The following is a 23,147-nucleotide window of genomic DNA, read 5'->3' on the forward strand; positions in this document are numbered from 1 at the left end:
TTTGAATTTCCTCACTTACGGTCTCATAAAATCTCAAAACAATGCTACACTCACATAAGAATCTTAACATTTAATGTTTTGTTATGCAACAGAAAGAAGTAAAACCAAAGAGAGACATGATTGATTGGGCACTGTGCATGAAACTAAATTGAGTCATTGACTTGGGAGGAAACTTGAGGAAAGGTAAACAAATTAATCAGTTTGATTCTAATTTTTATGCTCAGGCATGATATAGCAGTCCTTACTACAACAGGAAATGGTGAAAACATGGACTGGCCTGAGGAGTATTGGAGAAAAATATAAGGAACACTAACTCCTGGTTTACTGCTACCAGTAGCAGAGGAGTTTTATTTGTATTAACTCACATAGCAGAACCAAAGTCTACCTTGATTTTATACCCCAAACTCCTCTACTAATATGAATTATGTGAGCAATTCTACCTTCCAGACTGCCCATGCCTGTCTTGTACTATGTGACTTTTGGGGAAACTGAGAGACCAATAGTCAGAAAAGCAGGTTTATCTAAGAAACACATTGCCTGTTCGATGGAAAAGCCCATGTGGGCCCTAAAGCAGTCTCTTCCACAGAGTTCAGTTAAAATAATTTACTTGAGTCAGTGGATTCATAAGCTGCTTCTATCATTTTTGTTTCATTTTCCTTCAAGCTCTTCAAAACACATATAATTAATTTGTAGGTATTAATAATTGCATTTTGTTCCTTTGTATAAAATATGGTTAAGCTAACATTTTGGCTATAAAAATATTAGTAAAAGTGCTGCTTCACAGATGTTTCAATGCTTCAGAAGTTGCTATCATTGAAAAGTGATTTGAGGAAAAATGTAAGTAAGCATAATTAATAATTAAAATGAAATATTTTTGCTAGTAAAATATATATTTCATTAAATATGAAATATGTTTGCTAAACATTGTATATGACTAATTAAATTACTTAAGGTCATTTTGAGCTTGACAGTTTCCTAATTCCTTTCCCAAATAACATCTAATTTGAGGCCTTCAGCAAACATGTGGGGCAGGCACCTTTTTAATCTAAAGGAGATAATAGTGACATTTCAAAATGTGGCATTAGTACATGAGGCTTGGGAATATCAAGGGGAAATTGATAATTAGTAGTATGAAGACCTGAACCTAGGCCATCTAACTTTAAATATTAAAAGCATTTTGATTTTGAACATACTCTTGTGTGTGTAAAAATATATAATGAAAAATATTTTGTACTAAGATAATATTTAGCATAAATTCATCTCATGGTATATACATGTTTATTAAAGTATAAATTAAAATATAGAAAAGTGTGTTTTAATAATGCCTGTAGATATACTTATATACACATGTACATCAGTATATTCTATGTACTTATATGTATATCTATTTAATCTATCTAGTAAATAGATGGATATAATCTTCTATGATAAAAGTTGTTGACATTAAGAAGTAAAGCCTGCACTGTGATAAGCAGCATTCTTCATGATTTAGTCACTAAATACTATTCAGGATATTATCATTTCAGAGAACTCAGTGAACAGAGATATGAGACAATCAACTCATTTATTCAGAAACCTTAATTTCAAGATGCAATAATCTTATGACAATGTTTTAAAATATACTTAGCTTTTAGTAAAGAAAACTCCTTTTTGTTAAGTAGGGTAATCTATCCATTATTGTCAAGTGAAAAGAATTGGGTCTTATATTTGTATTATCTAGGGACACAACAAATCTAGGATTATGCTCTCATCACTTACAGTTTTCTGAATGCATCTTTAAGATCTGTTCACCTTGGCACGTGGACAAATATATCTAAAAGGAAAATTGGCTTGTTAGAAGTGCAGAGCAACTTTTCTCTAAAGAACTCATGACACTGTCTTAGGATTTTGCATGTAAAAGAAATCAAAGAAAGAAGCACATGGGACATACTGCTAGATGCACTAATATTTGCTTAACCTTAAAATTGACTTTGGAAAGAACAACTTCCCAGGGAATTTGGGACCCTTGAAATAAATGAGCCAACATGTTCAGGAAGAAGCTGTGTGACAGGCTTTCCATAGCTTTGACCTCAAATGTAAACACAAGGCCAAAGAGCCCCCTGGTGTTCCTGGAACCCAAAGTTACCCAAGTGAACAAATTTGCTATGTTCACATTCAGAGAGGGCAGTAGATATTAAATACAGACCCTGAAAAGCAAATGATGGAGAAATGGAACTTGAACTTTGTTACATGAGTGTGTTTCTAAGAAAGAATGTTCTCCAATAGTAAAAATTTAATCCATCTGTGGGAATAAGAACCATAAAGGAAAGCGCTTAAGCATGAAGGAGCTTCAATTTATATTTCTACTCATCTCCTAGGTCTGCTTGGGAGTCTGAGACTTGGCAGAAGGTATGGTGTCATCTTGGTGGGCTGAAGTGGAGATTTACACTCTCTGTCTCAGCCAGCTTTCAAGTTATATTCGGGCAGTCTGTGTTCTCAGCAAGGCTGCTCCTCAGGCTAAGACTCATATATATGCTGTCTGCAAGAGACCCACTTCAGACCTAGGGACACATACAGAGTGAAAGTGAGGGGACAGAAAAAGATTTTCCATGCAAATGGAAATGAAAAGAAAGCTGGAGTAGCAATTCTCATATCAGACAAAATAGACTTTAAAATAAAGGCTATTATAAGAGACAAATAAGGACACTACATAATGATCAAGGGATCAATCCAAGAAGAAGATGTAACAGTTGTAAATATTTATGCAGCCAACATAGGAGCACCTCAATACATAAGGCAAATGCTAACAGCCATAAAAGGAGAAATCGACAGTAACAACAATCATAGTAGGGGACTTTAACACCCCACTTTCACCAATGGACAGATCAACCAAAATGAAAATAAATAAGGAAACACAGGCTTTAAATGATACATTAAATAAGATGGACTTAATTGATATTTATAGGACATTGCATCCAAAAACAACAGAATACACTTTCTTCTCAAGTGCTCATGGAACATTCTTCAGAATAGATCATATCTTGGATCACAAATCAAGCCTTGGTAAATTTAAGAAAATTGAAATTGTATCAAGTATTTTTTCTGACCACTATGCTTTGAGACTAGATATCAATTACAGGAAAAGATCTGTAAAAAAGTACAAATACATGTAGGCTAAACAGTACACTACTAAATAACCAAGAGATCACTGAAAATCAAAGAGGAAATCAAAAAATACCTAGAAACAAATGACAATGAGAGCACGACAACCCAAAAGCTATGGGATGAAGCAAAAGCAGTTCTAAGAGGGAAGTTTATAGCAATACAATCCTACCTCAAGAAACACCTAAAGGAACTAGAGAAAGAAGAACAAACAAAACCCAAAGTTAGCAGAAGGGAAGAAATCATAAAGATCAGATCAGAAATAAATGAAAAAGAAATGAAGGACACAATAGATCAATAAAACTAAAAGCTGTTTCTTTGAGAAGATAAACAAAATTGATAAACCATTAAACAGACTCATCAAGAAAGAAAGGGAGAAGACTCAAATCAATAGAATTAGAAATGAAAAAGGAGAAGTAACAACTGACACTGCAGAAATACAAAGGATCATGAGAGATTACTACAAGCAACTATATGCTAATAAAATGGACAACCTGGAAGAAATGGACAAATTCCTAGAAAAGCAAAACCCTCGCAGACTGAACCAGGAAGAAGTAGAAAATATAAACAGAAGAATCACAAGCACTGAAATTGAGACTGTGATTAAAAATCTTCCAACAAACAAAAGCCCAGAACCTGATGGCTTCACAGGCTAATTCTATCAAACATTTAGAGAAAAGCTAACACCTATCCTTCTCAAAGTCTTCCAAAATATAGCAGAGGGTGGAACACTCCCCAACTAATCCTATGAGGCCACTATCACCCTGATACCAGACAAAGATGTCACAGAGAAAGAAAACTACAGGCCAATATCACTGATGAACATAGATGCAAAAATCCTCAACAAAATACTAGCAAACAGAATCCAACATACATTAAAAGGATCATACACCATGATCAAGTGGGTTTTATCCCAGGAATGCAAGGATCCTTTGACATACACAAATCAATCAATGTGATAAACCATATTAAAAAACTGAAGGAGAAAAACCATATGATCATCTCAATAGATGCAGAAAAAGCTTTTGACAATATTCAACAATTTTTATGATTAAAAACTCTGCAGAAAGTACACATAGAGGGAACTTACCCTAACATAATAAAGGCCATATATGACAAACCCACAGCCAACATCATCCTCAATGGTGAAAAATTTCCTCTAAGATCAGGAACAAGACAAAGTTACCCACTCTCACCACTATTATTCAAAAAAGCTTTGGAACTTTTAGCCACAGCAATCAAAGAAGAAAAAGAAATAAATTGAATCCAAATTGGAAAAGAAGAAGTAAAGCTGTCACTGTTCGCAGATGACATGATACTATACATAGAGAATCCTTAAGGTACTACCAGAAAACTACTAGAGCTAGTCAATGAATTTAGTAAAGTAGCAGGATACAAAATTAAGGCACAGAAATCTCTTGCATTCCTATACATTAATGATGAAAAATCTGAAAGAGAAATTAAGGAAACACTCCCATTTACCATGGCAACAAAAAGAATAAACTACCTAGGAATAAACTTACCTAAGGAGACAAACGACCTGTATGCAGAAAACTATAAAACACTGATGAAAGAAATTAAAGATGATACAAACAGATGAAGAGATATACCATGTGCTTGGAATGGAAGACTCAACATTGTGAAAATGACTACACTACCCAAAGCAATCTACAGATTCAATGTAATCCTTATCAAACTACCAATGTCATTTTTCACAGAACTAGAACAAAAAATTTCACAATTTTTATGGAAACACAAAAGACCCTGAATAGCTAAAGCAATCTTGAGAAAGAAAAACTGGGCTGGAGGACTCAGGCTCCCAGACTTCAGACTATACTACAAAGCTACAGTATCAAGACAGTATGGCACTGGCACAAAAACAGAAATATAGATCAATGGAACCGGATAGAAAGCCCAGAGATAAACCCACGCACATATGGTCACCTTATTTTTGATAAAGGAGGCAAGAATATACAATGGAGAAAGACAGCCTCTTCAGTAAGTGGTGCTGGGAAAACTGGACAGCTACATGTAAAAGAATGAACTTAGAACACTCCCCAACACCATACACAAAAATAAACTCAAAATGGATTAAAGACCTATATGTAAGGCCAGACACTATCAAACTCTTAGAGGAAAACATAGGCAGAACACTCTATGACATAAATCACAGCAAGATCCTTTTTGACCTACCTCCTGGAGAAATGGAAATAAAAACAAAAATAAACAAATGAGACCTAATGAAACTTAAAAGCTTTTTCATAACAAAGGAAACCATAAACAAGAAGAAAAGACAACCCTCAGAATGGGAAAAAATATTTTCAAATGAAGCAACTGACAAAGGATTAATCTCCAAAATTTACAAGCAGCTCATGAAACTCAATGTAAAAAAAACAAACAACCTAATGCAAAAATGGGCAGAAGACCTAAACAGACATTTCTCCAAAGAAGATATACAGATTGCCAACAAACACATGAAAGGATGTTCAACATCACTAACCATTAGAGAAATGCAAACCAAAACTGCAATGAGGTATCACCTCACGCCAGTCAGAATGGCCATCATCAGAAGATCTACAAATAATAAATGCTGGAGAGGGTGTGGAGAAAAGGGAACCCTCTTGCACTGTTGGTGAGAATATAAATTGATACAGCCACTATTGAGAACAGTATGGAGGTTCCTTAAAAAATAAAAATAGAACTACCATACAACCCAGCAATCCCACTACTGTGCATACACCCTGAGAAAACCATTATTCAAAAAGAGTCATGTACCACAATGTTCATTGCAGCTCTGTTTACAAAAGCCAGGACATGGAAGCAACTAAAGTTTCCATCGACAGATGAATGGATAAAGAAGATGTGGCACATATATACAATGGAATATTACTCAGCCATAAAAAGAAACAAAATTGAGGTATTTGTAGTGAGGTGGACGGACCTAGAGTCTGTCATACAGAGTGAAGTAAGTCAGAAAGACAAAAACAAATACCATAGGCTAACACATGTATATGGAATCTAAGAAAACAAAAAAAACAAAAAAGTGGTTCTGAGAAGCCTAGGCGCGGGACAGGAATAAAGACACAGACATAGAGAATGGCCTTGAGGACCCGGGGAGGGGGAAGGGTAAGCTGGGACAAAGTGAGAGAGTGGCATGGACATATATACACTACCAAATGTAAAACAGATAGCTAGCGGTAAGCAGCCACATAGCACAGGGAGATCAGCTCGGTGCTTTTTGACCACCTAGAGGGTTGGATAGGGAGGGTGGGAGGGAGATGCAAGAGGGACGGGATATGGGGATATATGTATACATATAGCTGATTCACTTTGTTATGAAGCAGAAACTAACACACCATTGTAAAGCAATTATACTCCAATAAAGATGTTAAATAAAGGCTACAGCAAGGCACTCAGTGAACCAGCCAACAGCAAGAAAGAGGATTATAATCATGGGGTGGGTTCTTTCTGGACAGATCCTTTTTCTGTCTTTCTGCATGCTTTGGTAAACTGAACATTTAACTTCCCTTGTTTTGTGTTATGTAATCCCTTGGGAAATTTTAACTCTACCAAAGCAAACTCTCAGCTACCCTCCAATTTACCCTAAGGGAAAAATAGAGTTTTCTAAGCTTCTTTAGGAAAGGTTAGCTGTGGGTCACTGAAAATGGCAGAGTAACACTCTGCCAGTGAATGACATGTCACGAGTGATTATGGAAGAGCTAAAAAAGGAAACTAACTGATGTTCCAATCAGAGTGTATCAAAAAACTATCTGTTTCTAATGTGCTCTCTCTCTCTCTGTCTCTGTCTCTGTCTCTGTCTCTCTCTCTCTCTCTCTCTCTCTCTCTATATATATATGTATATATATGTATATATATGTATATATATAGATCTAACTCAAATTATATTGCAAAGAGCAATATAGGCACTGAAGCATGTTTGCACCAAAAAAAGGACCATTTTGGGGCTTATACTGTAAAAATGTGTTAATTAATGGAAACTATAGGGATTTACACATTGGGAAATTACATGAACATTTCTACTTTAGTATGAGTGACACTGATAAATATTTGTAAAGTGTTAGTAATAACACTGTTTTACAACTAAGGTTGCAGAACCTGCAAAATAGGAATGCCTGTTTAATACACTGCAAACCATGTTGCTTAAGCTGCAGGAGAAGAAACCCCATGTCCTTATCCTCTGTAATTGCTATTCATGATTGAATTATGTATATATAGGAAACTCCTTACCTTAAGATGGTTTTGGAGAGACAAATAAACCAGGTATTACAATGAGGAAGTTTTACTATTATTATTTACAACAGAGTTTAATGGAGTGAAAGGTTAGAACTCAGTAAATTTGTTAACAGTCTTAGCCTTACAAGAGAAACATTGGTCAGGCATTGACTCAGGTCAGCAAGCAGCCTAATGTGCTCACCTGCTGTGTCTTTGGGTTAGCCTTTAATTTATGCTTTCTTAAATGCAATCTGAGTTGCTTCTTTCAAGGATCCTGACATGTCTTGCAATTGGAAAATATTAGCCAAATGTACACATAAAGCTCTTGTGAGGTTTGTGTATTCTATCCCCCATTAATATAAGGTCATTAAATTGTGATTTTTTTGTGGTTTAGGTGTGACTGTGTATATAGCTTACTATATATTAGTTTGCTGAAGCAAACTACATACTCTACCATGTTACAGTTATTATTAATGTTCCTTATTTGCATAGCACAGATCTTAATTTAACATCTATGTCTAGAAGTAGACTAGACTCCGGATTCTGTGCAGTGAGGAATCTTATATCCTTTTCCATGATTGTATTTATAGCACCTTACTAGTGTTGAGCACACGTAGGCACTCAAAAAATTTTGCTGAATGAAGAAATAAACCAAGATCCACAAGTTCTACAATTTTGGCTTTTATTCCAATGCTAATCTAATAAACATCTTAGATATAATTATGCTAATCTAGTAAACATCTTGCCAGATGAGTGTAATACCCTTCTTTTACTGTGACTTTGCTACATCTTTCCAAATAAAGACACCGTAGGGTCAGATTCCTGTGTTTGAATCAGGAGCTCGACCAGCTGAATGATCTGAAAAAACTTATTTACTCACCCTTCATCTCAAATTATGATAATAATAAAACACCTTAAGACTATTGTGAGGATTAAATGCATTCACACATACAAATCCTTGAGCACAATGGCACAAAGTAAGTGACAAATATGAGCCCTTACTAGTGTTACTATTGCTATTATATTTGTATCAGAATTAGTTTTAGGATTAATATTATTTTCATGGAATAAATTTTTGCTCCTCATATCAGTCTTTTCCAAAGTGGGGTCTGAGGATTCCATATTCCTATAAATCTGCTAAAATGATTTTCCTTTAATAAATACTCACGACTTAGTCAAGATTAAGACTTTAGTAAAAGGTGCAGCAGCTTTTACAATGAGTTAGTTTTTGGTAAACTTATCCCACCTTCCTTGGTTAGACAGAGCTACCTGCTATATAGCAAGATGAAAGCAGTTTTGGTTAGCAGGGCCATGTTTAAATTGTTATGGAAGAAATTGACTTTTTATTATGGAAATTGGAAGTAATATCTGAGTACGTGCACTGGCAAAGCCTTTCATTCCTCTGTTATTTTATTTTTTATAACTGGTTCACTCTTCTATTTGAGTGTAAACATTATCACAACAGTCCATTTAAGAAGGGGTACAAGGGGTACTTTATAACTTTCAAAATATACTTTGACAGTAATTTCCCCAGCTGTGCAAATAAGAATAGACTTATTTCCTCGGATGATAGAAATAATTTAGGAGAGAGGAATAAGTGAATCATAGGCTGTTAGAGCTGGAAACAACCTTACACATTATCTTGGGCAGAGATGGCAGCTACAGGGCACCATTGCTACATGTAGCACAAGCCCTACTCATGACATTCATCCATAGTGAGTCTTGAGAATCTGTTCTTGAGCCCAGTTGCATTTGTTCTCAGAATCTTTCTCAGACCAGTGCCTCAGACATCCACAATCAATTGATTAAAGTTGCCACACAAAATGAAACCTATTTTTCATCCCTGAGTACCAGTCGATCTCTTTCTGTTTACAAAACGTGACATTGAAAACCTGAGATTCTTATTTGACTCCTTCCATGTCACAAAATTATTTCTAGTAATTTATTATGTATAAATTATTATTTATAGTCTACAGGATTTCTGACTCTGAATTCAGTATTCTTTCTATTCCAATACCTAGAAAAATTAATCATGTGTGAACAAAAATGGGATACTAGCAATAGGCAAAAAATGTCCTTAATATACTGTGATTCTTCTAAATTCATTTCCAGGAAACTCAAAGTACTTTACAATAGGCAGATAGGTATACTGGGGTGGGAATGCATTTAGCAGGAGAAAATGATGGAGTAACCACAAGCGTATGAGGAAGCCATTGGTAAATATGGGAAGGGACTATGTCCAATTAATGATCCAAATGGAACACTGACAGGTCTTATTATTTTTGAAATCTATTTGAAAAACTGCCCCTAGTATCGGGTTTTACTACCAATCCCACATGTAAGGGAGGTTGTAAAAAGTTTCACAAATGTTTGGAAAGCTTTCATCAAACTTGGTCCAAACTTAGTTAAGCGTTTCATCAATGTAGGTTTATTTTCATAGTTTAATATGAAACTAGTAGTTTTCAATTATGATTCAAAATGTACATAGAACAAGTCCAAGTCAACTAAGTTTTGCCTTTAGAGAGTGTTACCACTGTTAAGCTCCAAATATTTGCAAATTTCTGAAACGTTTAATTTCTTTGAAATTATATTTTCCTTATATGCTAAGTAAACATGTTGCACAAAATAGGTTTTTTTCACATACACACACACACACACACATACACATACACACACACATGCAATTTGAGACATGCGTACTGATTTTCCAAGCCAGAGATGTATGAGACATCAGAAAGGCTTGCCCCATCCTCTTGTCAGTCCTGACTTCCTGAATTTAATTCTTCTTGAGAGGGGGAGTCACTATATCAGTTAACGTGTGGAGATCAGTCAGCCTGTGTGTAGCAAACAAACCAAGTGCTGAAGTGTAGGAGAAATTTTAAGAAAAAAGGAAACCAGATAGCTAGTAGCTAGTGATGTGCATGGTGAAATACCAGAAATTACACTTGAGACCACAAAATAAGAGGGGGTTGGAGTGGTTAAATGTCTGATAATACTGAAATATATAAACATTCCAGGCTTTTGCCAGATTTCAACAAATAATCTGTAAGGTCCACGACATTTTTTAACTTCAAAGGTAAATTCAGGCATTTCTTTTAGTGAACCCAGACGTAAAACATAACTACAGAATGATGTAATAGTCAAAAATATGTAGGTTGCCATTTGTAGATAAGATTGTGAGGATGTGTGTTTAAAATGACTGGGTAGTTGTTCCAGTCAATGCAAATTCTATCTTTCATTGGATTTCAAAACATATTATAAGCTTTGCCTGTTTTTATTTCTGGATTTTTTTTCTCTTGTCATACCACGTGGAATCCTTTTCTAAGGTACACCTTTTCATGCACATCTGAACATACTTACTTAGAGATATACTAGATATCTTCTCAGTCATGACATTTGTCAATTTGTATCTTGGAAACAACAAATAAAAATCCATACAATTGCTTCACTGCATATCAACACTATTGTAAAGTTTTCTAAGGCTTCTTTTGAGAAAGTCCAGAAACATTGCAAAGCAGACTTTCAGTAGAACATTCCTCCTGATTTACTTACGGAAAATACACAGTAGATTTAATATATATTGTTTCTTATGTTGCTTATGACATTCTTTCTTGAAAGTCCACATTTTATCATGTATATGTACATTATACACACACACACACACACACACACACACACACACACACGGTCTAAGATACATTAGGATGTATATAAAACACATTATGTAACATATATAAACATATATATGTCTTTCAGCTAATGATGGTTATTGAGATTATTCAGTAATTTTATAAGGTAGACAAATGTAAAATTTTCTTTTTGTCAATTTAAAACAGTTTGGATCCACACTAGAAACTTTGAATCTACTGGTATTCTAGTTATCTCCTGTGCTATATAATTTCATACTTAATTCTACTTAACTGACTGAATGTCATTTCACTTATGGAGTTAGTTAAAGGAATTTCAGATCATTGTCATTTGTTTGCTCTTTTTTTTGTTTGCTCAAATTTATTATCCTTTAAAAATATTGCTTTAAACTTTGTAGTTCCAGAAGGTAGCCAGACTTCTTGTAATAATATTTTAGCAGTGTGGAATCAGGTATTCTATTTAGTATGGACTGATCTTAGAGACCACACTTCCGTTTTAATAAAACTAGCTGTGAGGAATTCTGAAATCGTATTGACTGTGAACATCTATATATTCTTTAGGGAAACATTTTTCCCCTTGGGGAAACTACCTTGACCTAAACTCTAAATTCTTTGAAGGCAGGGATTCAGCTTTATTGACATATAATTTACATATAACATTGCCATAAGTTTAAGGTGTGCAGTGAGTTGATACGTTTATATATTGCAAAATTATCGCCACCATAGCATCTGCAAACACCTCTATCATGACACATAATTACCATTACTTTTATGTGGCCATAATATTTAAGATCCACTTTCAAGCATATAATACAGTATTATTAGCCATGATCTCTGGAATTTGTTAATCTAACAGCTGGGATTTTTGTACTTTTTGACCATTATCTACCCATTTTCCCCACTTCCCAGCCCCTGGTAAACACCTGTCTACACTGTTTCTCTGAGTTCACTTTTTTAGTTTCCACATGTAAGTGATATCATACAATATTTGTGTTTCTCTGTATGACTTATTTCACTTAGCATATGCTCTCAGGTTTCATCCAAGTTATTGCAAATAGCAGGATGTCCTTTCTCATGGCTGAATAATATTCCACTATATATATATATATATATATATATATATATACACACACACACACACACACACACACACATATATATATATATATATATATATATATATATATATACACATACACATATCACGTCTTTATTCACTTAACCATGATGAACACCTAGGTTGTTTCAAATCTTGGCTATTGTGAATAATGCTGCAATGAATGTGGGAGTGCCAATATGTCTATAAGATCCTGATTTCAATTTCCTTGGATTTATAGCCAGAAGTGGGATTCCTGTATCATATGGTAGTTCTGTTTTTCTTGTTTTGGGAGGGCAACCTTTATACTGTTGCCTATAGTGGCTATACCAACTTACATTCCCATCAGTAGTGTACAAGTGTTCCCTTTTCTTCACACTGTTGCCAACATTTGTTATCTCTTGTCTTTTTGATGATAGCCATTCCAACAAGTGTGAGATGATATCTCATTGTGGTTTTGATTTGTATTCTCTGATGATTAATGATGTTGAGCCCCTTTTCATGTACCTGTTGGCCATTTGTGTGTGTCTTCTTTGGAAGATTGTCTATTTACTTCTTTTGCCTATTTTTGCAAGTCATTTATTCACTTATTTTGCTGTTGAGTTGTATGCATTCTTTATATGTTTTGGACACTAACCCCTTATTAAATATATGGTTTGTAAACATTTTCTCCCATCCTGAAGGGTGCCATTTTATTTTGCTGATTGTTTCTTTTGCTATGCAGAAGCTTTTTAGTCTGATGTAGTCTGACTTATTCATTTTTGCTTTTTTTGTTTGTGCTTTTGGTGTCATATCCAGGAAATCATACCAAGGCTAGTTTCAAGGAGCTTTCTCCTTTTTTCTTCTAGTTTTATGGTTTCAGGTTTTTAGGTCTTTAATACATTTCAAGTTCATTTTTGTGAGTGGTGTAAGAGTTTCCCAATTTCATTCTATGTCATGTGGTTATCCAGTTTTCCCAGCACCATTTTTTGAAGAGACTATCCTCTCCCCATTGAGTAGTTTTGGCTCCCTTGTCAAATATTACTTGAAAATATAAGCAGGGTTTATTTCTGGACTCTTCAGTCTGTTACATTAGTCTATGTGTCTATTTTTACACCATTACCATACTGTTTTGAATATTATAGCTTTGTGATATAGCTTGAAATCAGGAAGTATGATATTTTTGACTTTATTCTTCTTTTTCAGGGTTGCTTTGACTATTCAGGGTCTTTTGTAGCTCCATATGAACTTTAGGATTGTTTTTGCCAGCTCTGAAAAATGCCATTGGAATCTTGATAGGGATTGTATCTATAGATGGCTGTGGATAATACGGACATTTTAACAATATCAACTTGTCCAAACCATGAACACAAAATATTTTTCCATTTGTTTGTTTCTTCTTCAATGTCTTTTATAAAAGTCTTGTAGTACAGCTCTTTCATCTCCTTGGATAAATGTATTCTTAAGTATTTTATTATTTTTGATACTACTGTGAATGGTATAGTTTTCTTTATTTCTATTTGAGATATTCTGTTGTTAGTACATAGAAACCTAACTGTGTTCTATATGTTTATTTTGTATCCTGAAACTACTAAATTTTTCTATTAGTTCTAGCAGTTTCTCGGTGGAGTCTTTATTATTTTTTTCTATATAAGATCATATCACCTGTAAACAAAGGCCATTTTACTTCTTCCTTTCCTGTTTGGGCCTCTTTATTTCTTTTTGTTTCCTATTCTCTGTCTAGGACATCCAACACAGTGTTTAATTGGAGTGGTGAGAGTCAGCACTCTTGTCTTGTTTCTGATCTTAAAACTTTCAGCCTTTCACCATTGCGTATCATGTTGACTGTGGGTTTGTCACATATGACCTTTATTGTTTTAAGATATGTGCTTTGTATACTCAATTTGTTGAATGTTTTTATCATGAAAGGATATGGTATTTTATCAATTTTTTTTCTGCCTCTATTGAGATGAACCTGTGATTCTTTTATCTTTAATTCCATTAATGTGTTTTATCACTTTTATTGATCTGCTAATATAGAAACATCCTTGAACCCCAGGAACAGATCCCACTTGATGGTGGTGAGTGATCCTTGTAATGTACTGTTGAATTTGGTTTGCTAATATTTTGCTGAGAATTTTTGCATCTATATTTATCAGGGTTATTGCTCTATAATTTTCTTTTCTTATAGTATCCTTATCTGGCTTTGGTATCAGGGTAATGATGGCCTTGTAAAATGAATTTGGGAGTATCCTCTCCTCTTCAATATTTTAGAAGAGTTTGAAAAAGATTGGCATTAATTCTTCTTTAAAATGTCTGATAGAATTCACCAGTGAACTCATCTGGTCCTGGACCTTTTTGTGTTAGGAGGTTTTTTTAATTACTAATTCAGTCTCCTTACTCATAATTGATCTATTCAGATTTTCTATTTCTTCATGATTCAGTCTTGGTAGGTGTATGTTTCTAGGACTGTGTCCATTTCTTCTAGGTCATCCAGTTTATTGGCATATAATTGTTCATGGTATTCTCTCGTTATCCTTTGTATCTGTGTGGTATCAGTGGTAATGTCTCCTCTTTCATTTCTGATTTTATTTGAGTCTTCCCTATTTTTCTTAGTCTAGTGAAGTGTTTGTCCGTTTTGTTTACCTTTAAAAAAACAGCTTAGTTTCATTTTTCTTTTCTTTGGATTTCCACTCTGACCTTTTTTATTTCCTTACATCTGCTAACTTTGGACTTAGTTCATTCTTTTCTAGTTCCTTGAGGTATAATGTGAGGTTGTTTGAGTTCTCTCTTGTTTCTTAATATAGGTATTTATCACTAAAATCATCCCTCTTAGAACTGCTTTGAAGTGTCCTATAGGCTTTGATATATTGTGCTTCCATTTTCATTTGTTTCAAGATATTTCTTGATTTGTTTCAAGATATTTCGCTTTCAATTTCTTCTGTGATCCATTAGTTCTTCAGGATATTGTTTAATCTCCACTATTTGTAAATCTTCCAGCTTTTATTCTGTTCTTGATTTCTACTTTCATACCATTGCGGTCAGAAAAGATATTTGGTATGAATTGAATCTTCTTATATTTGCTAAGACCTATTTTGTAACCTATCTTGTGATCTATCCTGGCGAATTTTTCATGTGCAGTTGAGATGAATGTGTATTCTGCTGCTGTTGGGTGGAATTTTTTGATTATGTATGTTACTTACATTTGGTCTAAAATGTGGTTCACATCCATTGTTTCCTTCTTTATTTTATGTCTGGATGATCTATCCAAGTTGAAAGTAGAACACAGGAATTCCCTACAATTATTGTATCATTTTCTATATCCCCTTTCAGATATGTTAGATGTGGGGTGAATATATATTTGATTGTTATATCTTGATAAATTGACCTGCTTATTATATAATGACCATTTTTTTCTCTTGTCACTGTTTTTGGCTTAAAGTCTATTTTATCTGCTGTAAGTATAACTACCTCTGCTCTCTTTTGATTTCAACTTGTATGGCATGAAATATGTTTTGTCATCCCTTCACTTTGAGCCTATGTCTATAACTTAAAGCAGAAGTGTTTCTCTTGTATGCAGCATACAATTGGGTCTTTTCTTTTTTTAATCGATCCAGTCACTCTATACCTTTTGACTGGAGAAGTCAATCCATTAACATTTAGAGTAATTTTTAATAGGTAAGGATTTACTAATGCCATCTATCGATTGTCTTCTGGCTCTTTTGTAGTTCCATTTTCTTTCCTTTCTTGCTGCCTTCCTTTGTCAATTGATTTTTTCTTTTTATAGTGGTGTGATTCATTTCCTTTATCTTTTGTGAGTCTTTTGTAAATTTTTGCATTGTGGTTCCAGTGAGGTTTACATAAAACATATGTATAAAACAGTTTATTTTATGCTGATAACAATTTAACATTACCACATACACAGCGATACAAAAAAAATGTATCCTTTTACCCCTCCCAGTTTATATTTCTGATGTCATCATTTACATCTTTTGTTTTACATATTTATTGGAGTATCATTGCTTTACAATGGTGTGCTAGTTTCTGCTTCATAACAAAGTGAATCAGTTATACATATACATATGTTCCCATATCTCTTCCCTCTTGCGTCTCCCTCCCTATCCCACCCCTCCAGGTGGTCACAAAGCACCGAGCTGATCTCCCTGTGCTATGCTGCTGCTTCCCACTAGCTATCTACCTTACTTTTGGTAGTGTATATACGTCCATGCCACTCTCTCACTTTGTCACAGCTTACCCTCCCCGCTCCCCATATCCTCAAGTCCATTCTCTAGTAGGTCTGTGTCTTTATTCCTGTCTTTCCTCTAGGTTCTTCATGACATTTTTTTTTCTTAAATTCCATATATATGTGTTAGCATACAGTATTTGTCTTTCTCTGTGGCACATATATACAATGGAATATTACTCAGCCTTAAAAAGAAACGAAATTGAGCTATTTGTAATAAGGTGGATAGACCTAGAGTCTGTCATTTAAATCTTTTTTATGTTTTGTATCCTTTAACAAATTGTTGAAGCTACAGCTATTTTTAACACTTTTGTTCTTTAAACTTTATACTAGAGTTAAGTAGTAAATGCATCACCATATTACAGTATTTGGGTATTCACACTGGTAAATTCTGAATTTACCAGTGTGTTGTATATTTTCATATTACTAAATTACATCCTTTTGGTTCAGCTTGAAGAACTCCTTTTAGCATTTCATATAAGGCAGGATTAGTGGTGATGAATTCCCTCAGCTTTTGTTTATTAGGGAACATCATTATTTGACCTTAAATTCTGAAGGAAAACTTTGCTGTGTAAAGTATTCTTCGTTGGCACTTTCTTCCTTTTAGCATTTTATCTTATCCCATTCTCTCTTGGGCTACATAGTCTCTGCTGAGAAATCCTGATAGCTGATAGCTTTATGGATATTCCCTTGTATGAAAGATTATTCTTCTTGCTGCTTTTAAAATTCTCTCTTTGTCTTTGTTTTTATTCAGTTTATTATTATGTACTTTGGAGAAGATCATTTTGGATTGAAATTTTGAGGTAATCTGTTAGCTCCATGAACTTGCATGTCCAAATCTCTTCCCGAATTTGGGAAGTTCTTAGCCATTGTTTCTTTAAATAAGCCTTATGTCCCTTTCTCCCTTTCTTCTCCTCTGGGACTCCAACTATAGGTAAATGATATTTTTTGATGGGCTCCCCTAAGTCCTATAGGCTTTCTTCAGTCCTTTTAATTCTTCTTGCTCCTTTAACTGGATCAGGAGCCAGTTGCAGACACTCACAGTCATGAGGACTAGGGCAGGTGGCAAGGGCAGGGGCCAACTATGGGGTCACTGGCACCTGCAGAGGCCCTGGCTGTCAGTGTGCTCTCCTGTGGCTGTATACTCTCCACCCACTGTGCACACTGCTGTGGTTCGGGCTGGGGGACATACAGGTGCACAGCTGGAGGTGTTCACTACAGATTGCTGTGATGATGCTGGCTGTTAACAGAAGGTGGGATCTGCTCTGACCTGCAAGCAGTTGTGGGGACCCTAGCTATTAACGTGCTCACCCACTGCTGCACTCTCTCCCCTTGCATGTGCGTGCTGCAGTGGATGCCGATGCCAGGCATCAGGCCAGTGGTATGCAGTTGCAGAGCTGGAGGCGTTAGCCACAAATATGAGCACAGTGGTGGGAGTCAGCTGGGATGGCCCAGGCTTGTGTCTTGCACTTGCACGAATGCAGAAGCCTGAGCTGGCTGCAAATGGGGCTCCCTGGCTTTGGAGGGTGGGGGTGGGGAGAGACTCAGGCAGCTGGTGCCAGTGATAGAAAATACCTGTGGGGGGAAAGCTGGCGAGATGTGCAGGGGGTCCATTGGCAGCTGTGCTGGCTGTTGGCTTCAACAGTGGCAAAATCTGCTAAGTTTGTTACAGAGCCAATCTCTGTGAACTGTGATCACTCCTGCTGCCTGTCTGCTAAGAATAGCCTCTGCTTTTCTTCCCTGTCCCAAGCTGACTCAATACGTCTCGGCTTTCCCAGTCTGTGTGAGGTGAAACCAAAATGGGACCTTGGGCAGTGCCTCACTAGGGTGGAGAAGCTGGTCATTCACCTCATTCTTCCTTTCCTGGCGAGAGGAGCTCCTAGCTGGGAAGTTCCTAAAGGCAAAACGAAGTTGTCTTCCTTCTCTTCTTGTGCAATTATTCTCAGGGTTTTTTTTTTGTTCCACAGTGTTGCTAAATCTTTCTAAGTGGGCTCTAGAGGAATTTTGGAGCTGTTTTTGTTCATGGATATTGGTCCAGTTGTTGACCTTTGTGGGTGCACATGGAAGCTGGGTTTTCCAATGTTGCTTTTTTTCCACCCTCCAAACTAATCCAAGAGGTTAAGTTTTGAAATTCTTTTACGAATCCTTTGAAATGTTATATCTCTTAAATTTCTTATAACCACTCAAGGTTTTAAGTAAAAACTTTAATAAAATGATAATTAAAGCAAAATAAAACAGTTTCGTTAAGTATGTGTTCCTTTAGATTTTATTTTGGGGAGAAGTTGATTCATGATCACTGTTAGGGAAATGTGTACTGGATAAAATGGAAGTAAAGAAACTGAGTTGTGCCTCTGTGGTTCAAATACCCCTGACTTGAACTGTCTGCCTCATGGAACTGACAGATTTCTTCAGATACTTACTAATAGCACTTATCTTTCAAATTTTTACTTTGTAAACTACTTAAAGCAGAATTGCCATATTTGCCTCTCCAAATATAATGTAAATTTCCTGTAGATTAAAGAACAAGAAAAAAATAGACCAAAACCTACCTATCTCTGTGCCATGGTGATTAAAATAGTGCCTTGTACTTACTCTCAATATCACTTTCTTTGACAGTGATTAATTTATTTAAATAATTTGACTGAGAACTAGAAAATTAGGTTTAATTAATACCATTCTGGGTCTGATGGAGCCCTAGTTATTATTTAGTATCCTTCATTGACATCAAGATAGTTTAGATTAATTTATCCCATAATTTTTTATTGATTATCTACTATGTGCCAGATGCTCTTCTAGGCAATGTGGAATCAACACAACAACAAACAAGCAAATAAAAATAAAATAAAATACAATAAAAACCCATATATTTCTGCCCTTGTAGATTTTAAGGTAAGACACATAGCGGGTTAGTGGGCTCCTGTGAAGGTAATTAAACTCTCCTGTGCTTCTATCTTTAAATTTGCCTTTTGAATTTTTCTCACATTCATTCCATTCATTACTTTTCTACTATTACTAACTTATTTCAGACCTTCATTTTAGTTGTTATCAAAATTATAAAATATTTTAATAGCAATTATTTTGTTTATATGTTCAAATGTTACCACTGTTTTCCAGAATAGTCTTCCTAAATCATGAATTTAATTATGTCTTCCACTTACTCAAAAAATCCTTGCCTATCTTTTTAATATTTAATTATCTGAATATGATAAGAGAAGAACAGTCCAAAGTGCAAAAGCATGTGCTGTGGTGCCACAGAAGCAAACAGGGAAGGCTTTGCATCTGAGCGAAAGAGCAAGTCACTAGGCAACTCGGCATCTGTCATATCTGAAGGGAGAGGTGACATTCAAAAAGAGTAGGAAAGGACACAACAAGTATTCTTGCCTACTTCACTCTTTCATTCAGGCAGAATAAATAGACATTCAATTACCAATATGTGTTAATGCTTTCTGTAGTTTTTCACTAGATGATTTAACTCTATAACAGCAAGGATGTCAGTCTGTTTTTTGTGAGCCCAGTGGCTCTTCAGTAAACATTTATATGGTGGTAATGACATAAAAATAATATATTTTTTAATCAAGGTGCTTATCTTTTGGTGATTAGATTAGGTTTGGTGATAAAACTCAGCAGTTACCTATTCCACTTGGACAAATTAGATTCTAAAGTTCCTTGTGAGAACTTACTGTCAACTTTAAATGCTAGAGAATTTACATTTTCCAGCATTTAAAACCTCATTTTAATTCACTGTAATGCAGCACACACACACACACACACACACACCCAACACACTCTTTAGCTTTTCATTAAAAATTCAGTACAAATTCTACCCATATTAAAGTCAGGAAACAGGCCAGATGAAAAGTTTTAAAAACGTATTTAAAATTTTTAAATTATGAATAATTTTTAGGAATGAACATTTTCCTATCACACCAAAACCTTTGGAATACTGAATCCTAACACACATGTTCCTTTCTTTGAGACACCGATTCAACTTTTCCCCATCAGTGAATGATGATTGGGAAAGAGATGGAAATTACACATACATATTGAACGTACAGGACTGGAGGGAAGGAGAAATGGTGTCCAATAAGAGAAGGAGTTGGCCAAGTGAGAGTCAGGGAGCCTCCGCCGGTATCAGCCAACTTTATAAATGGTGTCATTCTCACATACGTCTGTTCCAGGATTCCTCCAAGGGCTTGATCAGGGTGAAGGCAAACTCTTATGAGCCTCATTTGTTGAAAATGTAATGTTTCCAACCAGGCACCATAGTCTCCAAACATGAGGTTCTGTTATAAATATGACAGACCATAATGATACATTTCTTTCTCCCACTTTCCTGGCTTAAACAATTAAGCAGAAAACCAGCAGTATTTGTATACATGGAAGGACCTCCACATATTTTTGCATATGCCACATCCTTCCTGAGGTAGGCACACTAATATTCCAAAATCTCCCTTGGGTACCAGCCATCAGCATCACATCTCATTCTGACAGTTATCTTTATGAGCATATAAATTATCTCAAAAGGCGCTTTTTGCTTTGTTTTGTTTAAGTCAGTGAAAGCTTATTAAAATGAAGCTCTATTTTTTAATCTCAAGTATTGATTATTAAGTTGGATCATTTGGACATTTCCTTCACAGTCTGAGGTTTTTCTCCACACGTTTTACATATATAGTCATTACTTTTCTGTCATTTCTCCACCTTCTGTCACTACTGTGTGTTTTCATTCCTTTTCATGTCCTCATCCAACTGTAAATAAAGAGATTTGTTGCTAATCAACAGAATAGATTCTCATTGTTTCTGCTTTTTTGCCTCTGCCCTCTCAAATATTTTTTTAAAGGTTAAATGTTGCATTCTAGAAACATCTTGAGCATATAGAAATATCCATGATGTGTAGTCATTCAGATCTGGTATTGGAACATTAACATTGAGAAATTAAGCATGCAAGAGTCAGGAAATTCCAAAGTTAAAATTCCCATAGCAACATTAATTTATTTACATTAGAAAGATAGAATTAAAAGTCCTCCATAGGTACCTTAACAGAGAACTGTTAATAAGGTATATGTACATTTTTACAATTAAAGATATACTGTGTGACACTCAGCATTTTACACAGTTAACAATTTCACAGTAATTATGCTTTATAAAATAAGGAGTGGAAACATTGAGACATATTTCACTCACTGTCATACACTGACTTGATACTTACATATCATGTACCTGATTTAGAAAAGCTTTTCTACTTTCATTCCAATATTAACCTCTCTTAACTCATCTAATCATTATGTAAAAATTCCTCCACACATAGCGTTTAACTTAGACTGAGATTTGGCTAGTTTATCAAGCCATCTGCTCATATTTATTTCAGTAGCATATTTCATAGAGGAACTTGCTATACCTATTTTTCCTTTGAAAAGTTTTCAGACATTCAAAAATGGTCTAATAATTATTTAAACTAAGAATACTCTTCAAAATGCTTTCATTTTAATATTTTGTCTTTGAAAATTTGTGCAATAAGATGTTTACTGTTGCTTTATTCTTCCTGAATGGTTTATTAATATAACATATGCAAGTATTTATGCCTATTTATACATATTTTTAGGTATAAAATTTATTATATATATTATTATACATTATATTTATATATTATATATAATATGTTTATACCTATAAATACATAATATATATACTCCCAAGCCTGTGGTATAGCTAACATATTCTTTTTTTTTTATAAGGAAGTTCAAAAATATGCACTGAATGGTCTTCAATCAATTATTATCATTTTACTTGGCTTCATAAAAGAGAAATTTTGTTCAGCAAGGTAAGAGATACTACAATTTCTTTTTTTTGTTTGGTCATTTGAGTTTTTAACTTTTAAAAATTCATCACATCCTTATAAGTCTTTATAGTTTAACATGTACGTTTTCCTCCCTCACATCACTATCAGAATTTTCTAATGGAATTTATTAATTTGACTCATCACAATTTATTTATACTTTTTTATTTCAAAATTTACTCATGACTTGGTAAAAAATTATCAAAAAATTGGGTTTGTTTATAAACTCACACCATTTCATCATTCATTTTATTGCCCTATTGACATGGTATGATTTGGTTTTAAATATTTGAAGTAGATCATGATAACAGGTAGGTCAGTTCATCACTCTTCTCTCCTTTGCTCCAACTTAACAAGTTTATTCATGTTCAGAATAAAATTTAATATTCTTGCCTGCTTACATCCTCTTATAAAATTTAGTATTATTTTATGTAATTCCTTTAAAATTCTGTTGGGATTTTAATTTGAAATATGTTAAATTTATAAGTTATCTTGGTGAGAACACATAATTCTATAATGCGTATTTCTAGCTAAGATCAGAGTATGTCTATTCCTTTACTAACAATTTATTTAAAATTTTTCTATTAGAATTTGTAAATTTCTTCATTTGCTCTAACCCAGTTCTTATGAAGTTTATATCTAAATAGAAGACAAATGCTTGCTGATGCTAATGAAAACTTTTTTCAATATTTTCAATTGCTAGTATATAAGGATGATATTTAGCTTCATTTATTAGTCAAATATCCATGCTCCTTCTAAAGCTACTTCATTAATTCATTTAGTTTTTTGTTTAGCTCATCAATCTTCTTGTTATAGAGGCTGTTTCTGAAGGAATTATTATCAGAATACCATGGTATTAATATGGTATTTTTAAAATGAAGCTGTAGAACAGAGGAAATCATTCCATGTGGTTGCTAAAACTCAATACTTGGAGTGAGTCAAAGTGAGCAAATAGCAGAGTGGTATAAGTATTAG

The 23,147-nt window shown here is 34.5% G+C and overlaps 1 protein-coding gene across 1 annotated transcript in view; it reads left to right on the forward strand.

Moving 5' to 3' along the window:
• LOC307185613 (uncharacterized protein) overlaps positions 1–22,399 on the forward strand; it is a 913,805-nt gene extending 891,406 nt beyond the window's left edge. The window contains exon 5 of the mRNA XM_079919919.1: positions 22,076–22,399. Coding sequence (XP_079776045.1) covers positions 22,076–22,161 — 86 coding nt within the window. The 3' untranslated portion in view covers positions 22,162–22,399. The remainder of the gene's footprint in view (positions 1–22,075) is intronic.
• The last annotated feature ends 748 nt before the right edge of the window (positions 22,400–23,147 follow it).

Source organism: Stenella coeruleoalba (assembly GCF_951394435.1).
Source record: "Stenella coeruleoalba genome assembly, chromosome: 4".
In the NCBI taxonomy this organism is placed as follows: Eukaryota; Metazoa; Chordata; class Mammalia; order Artiodactyla; family Delphinidae; genus Stenella; species Stenella coeruleoalba.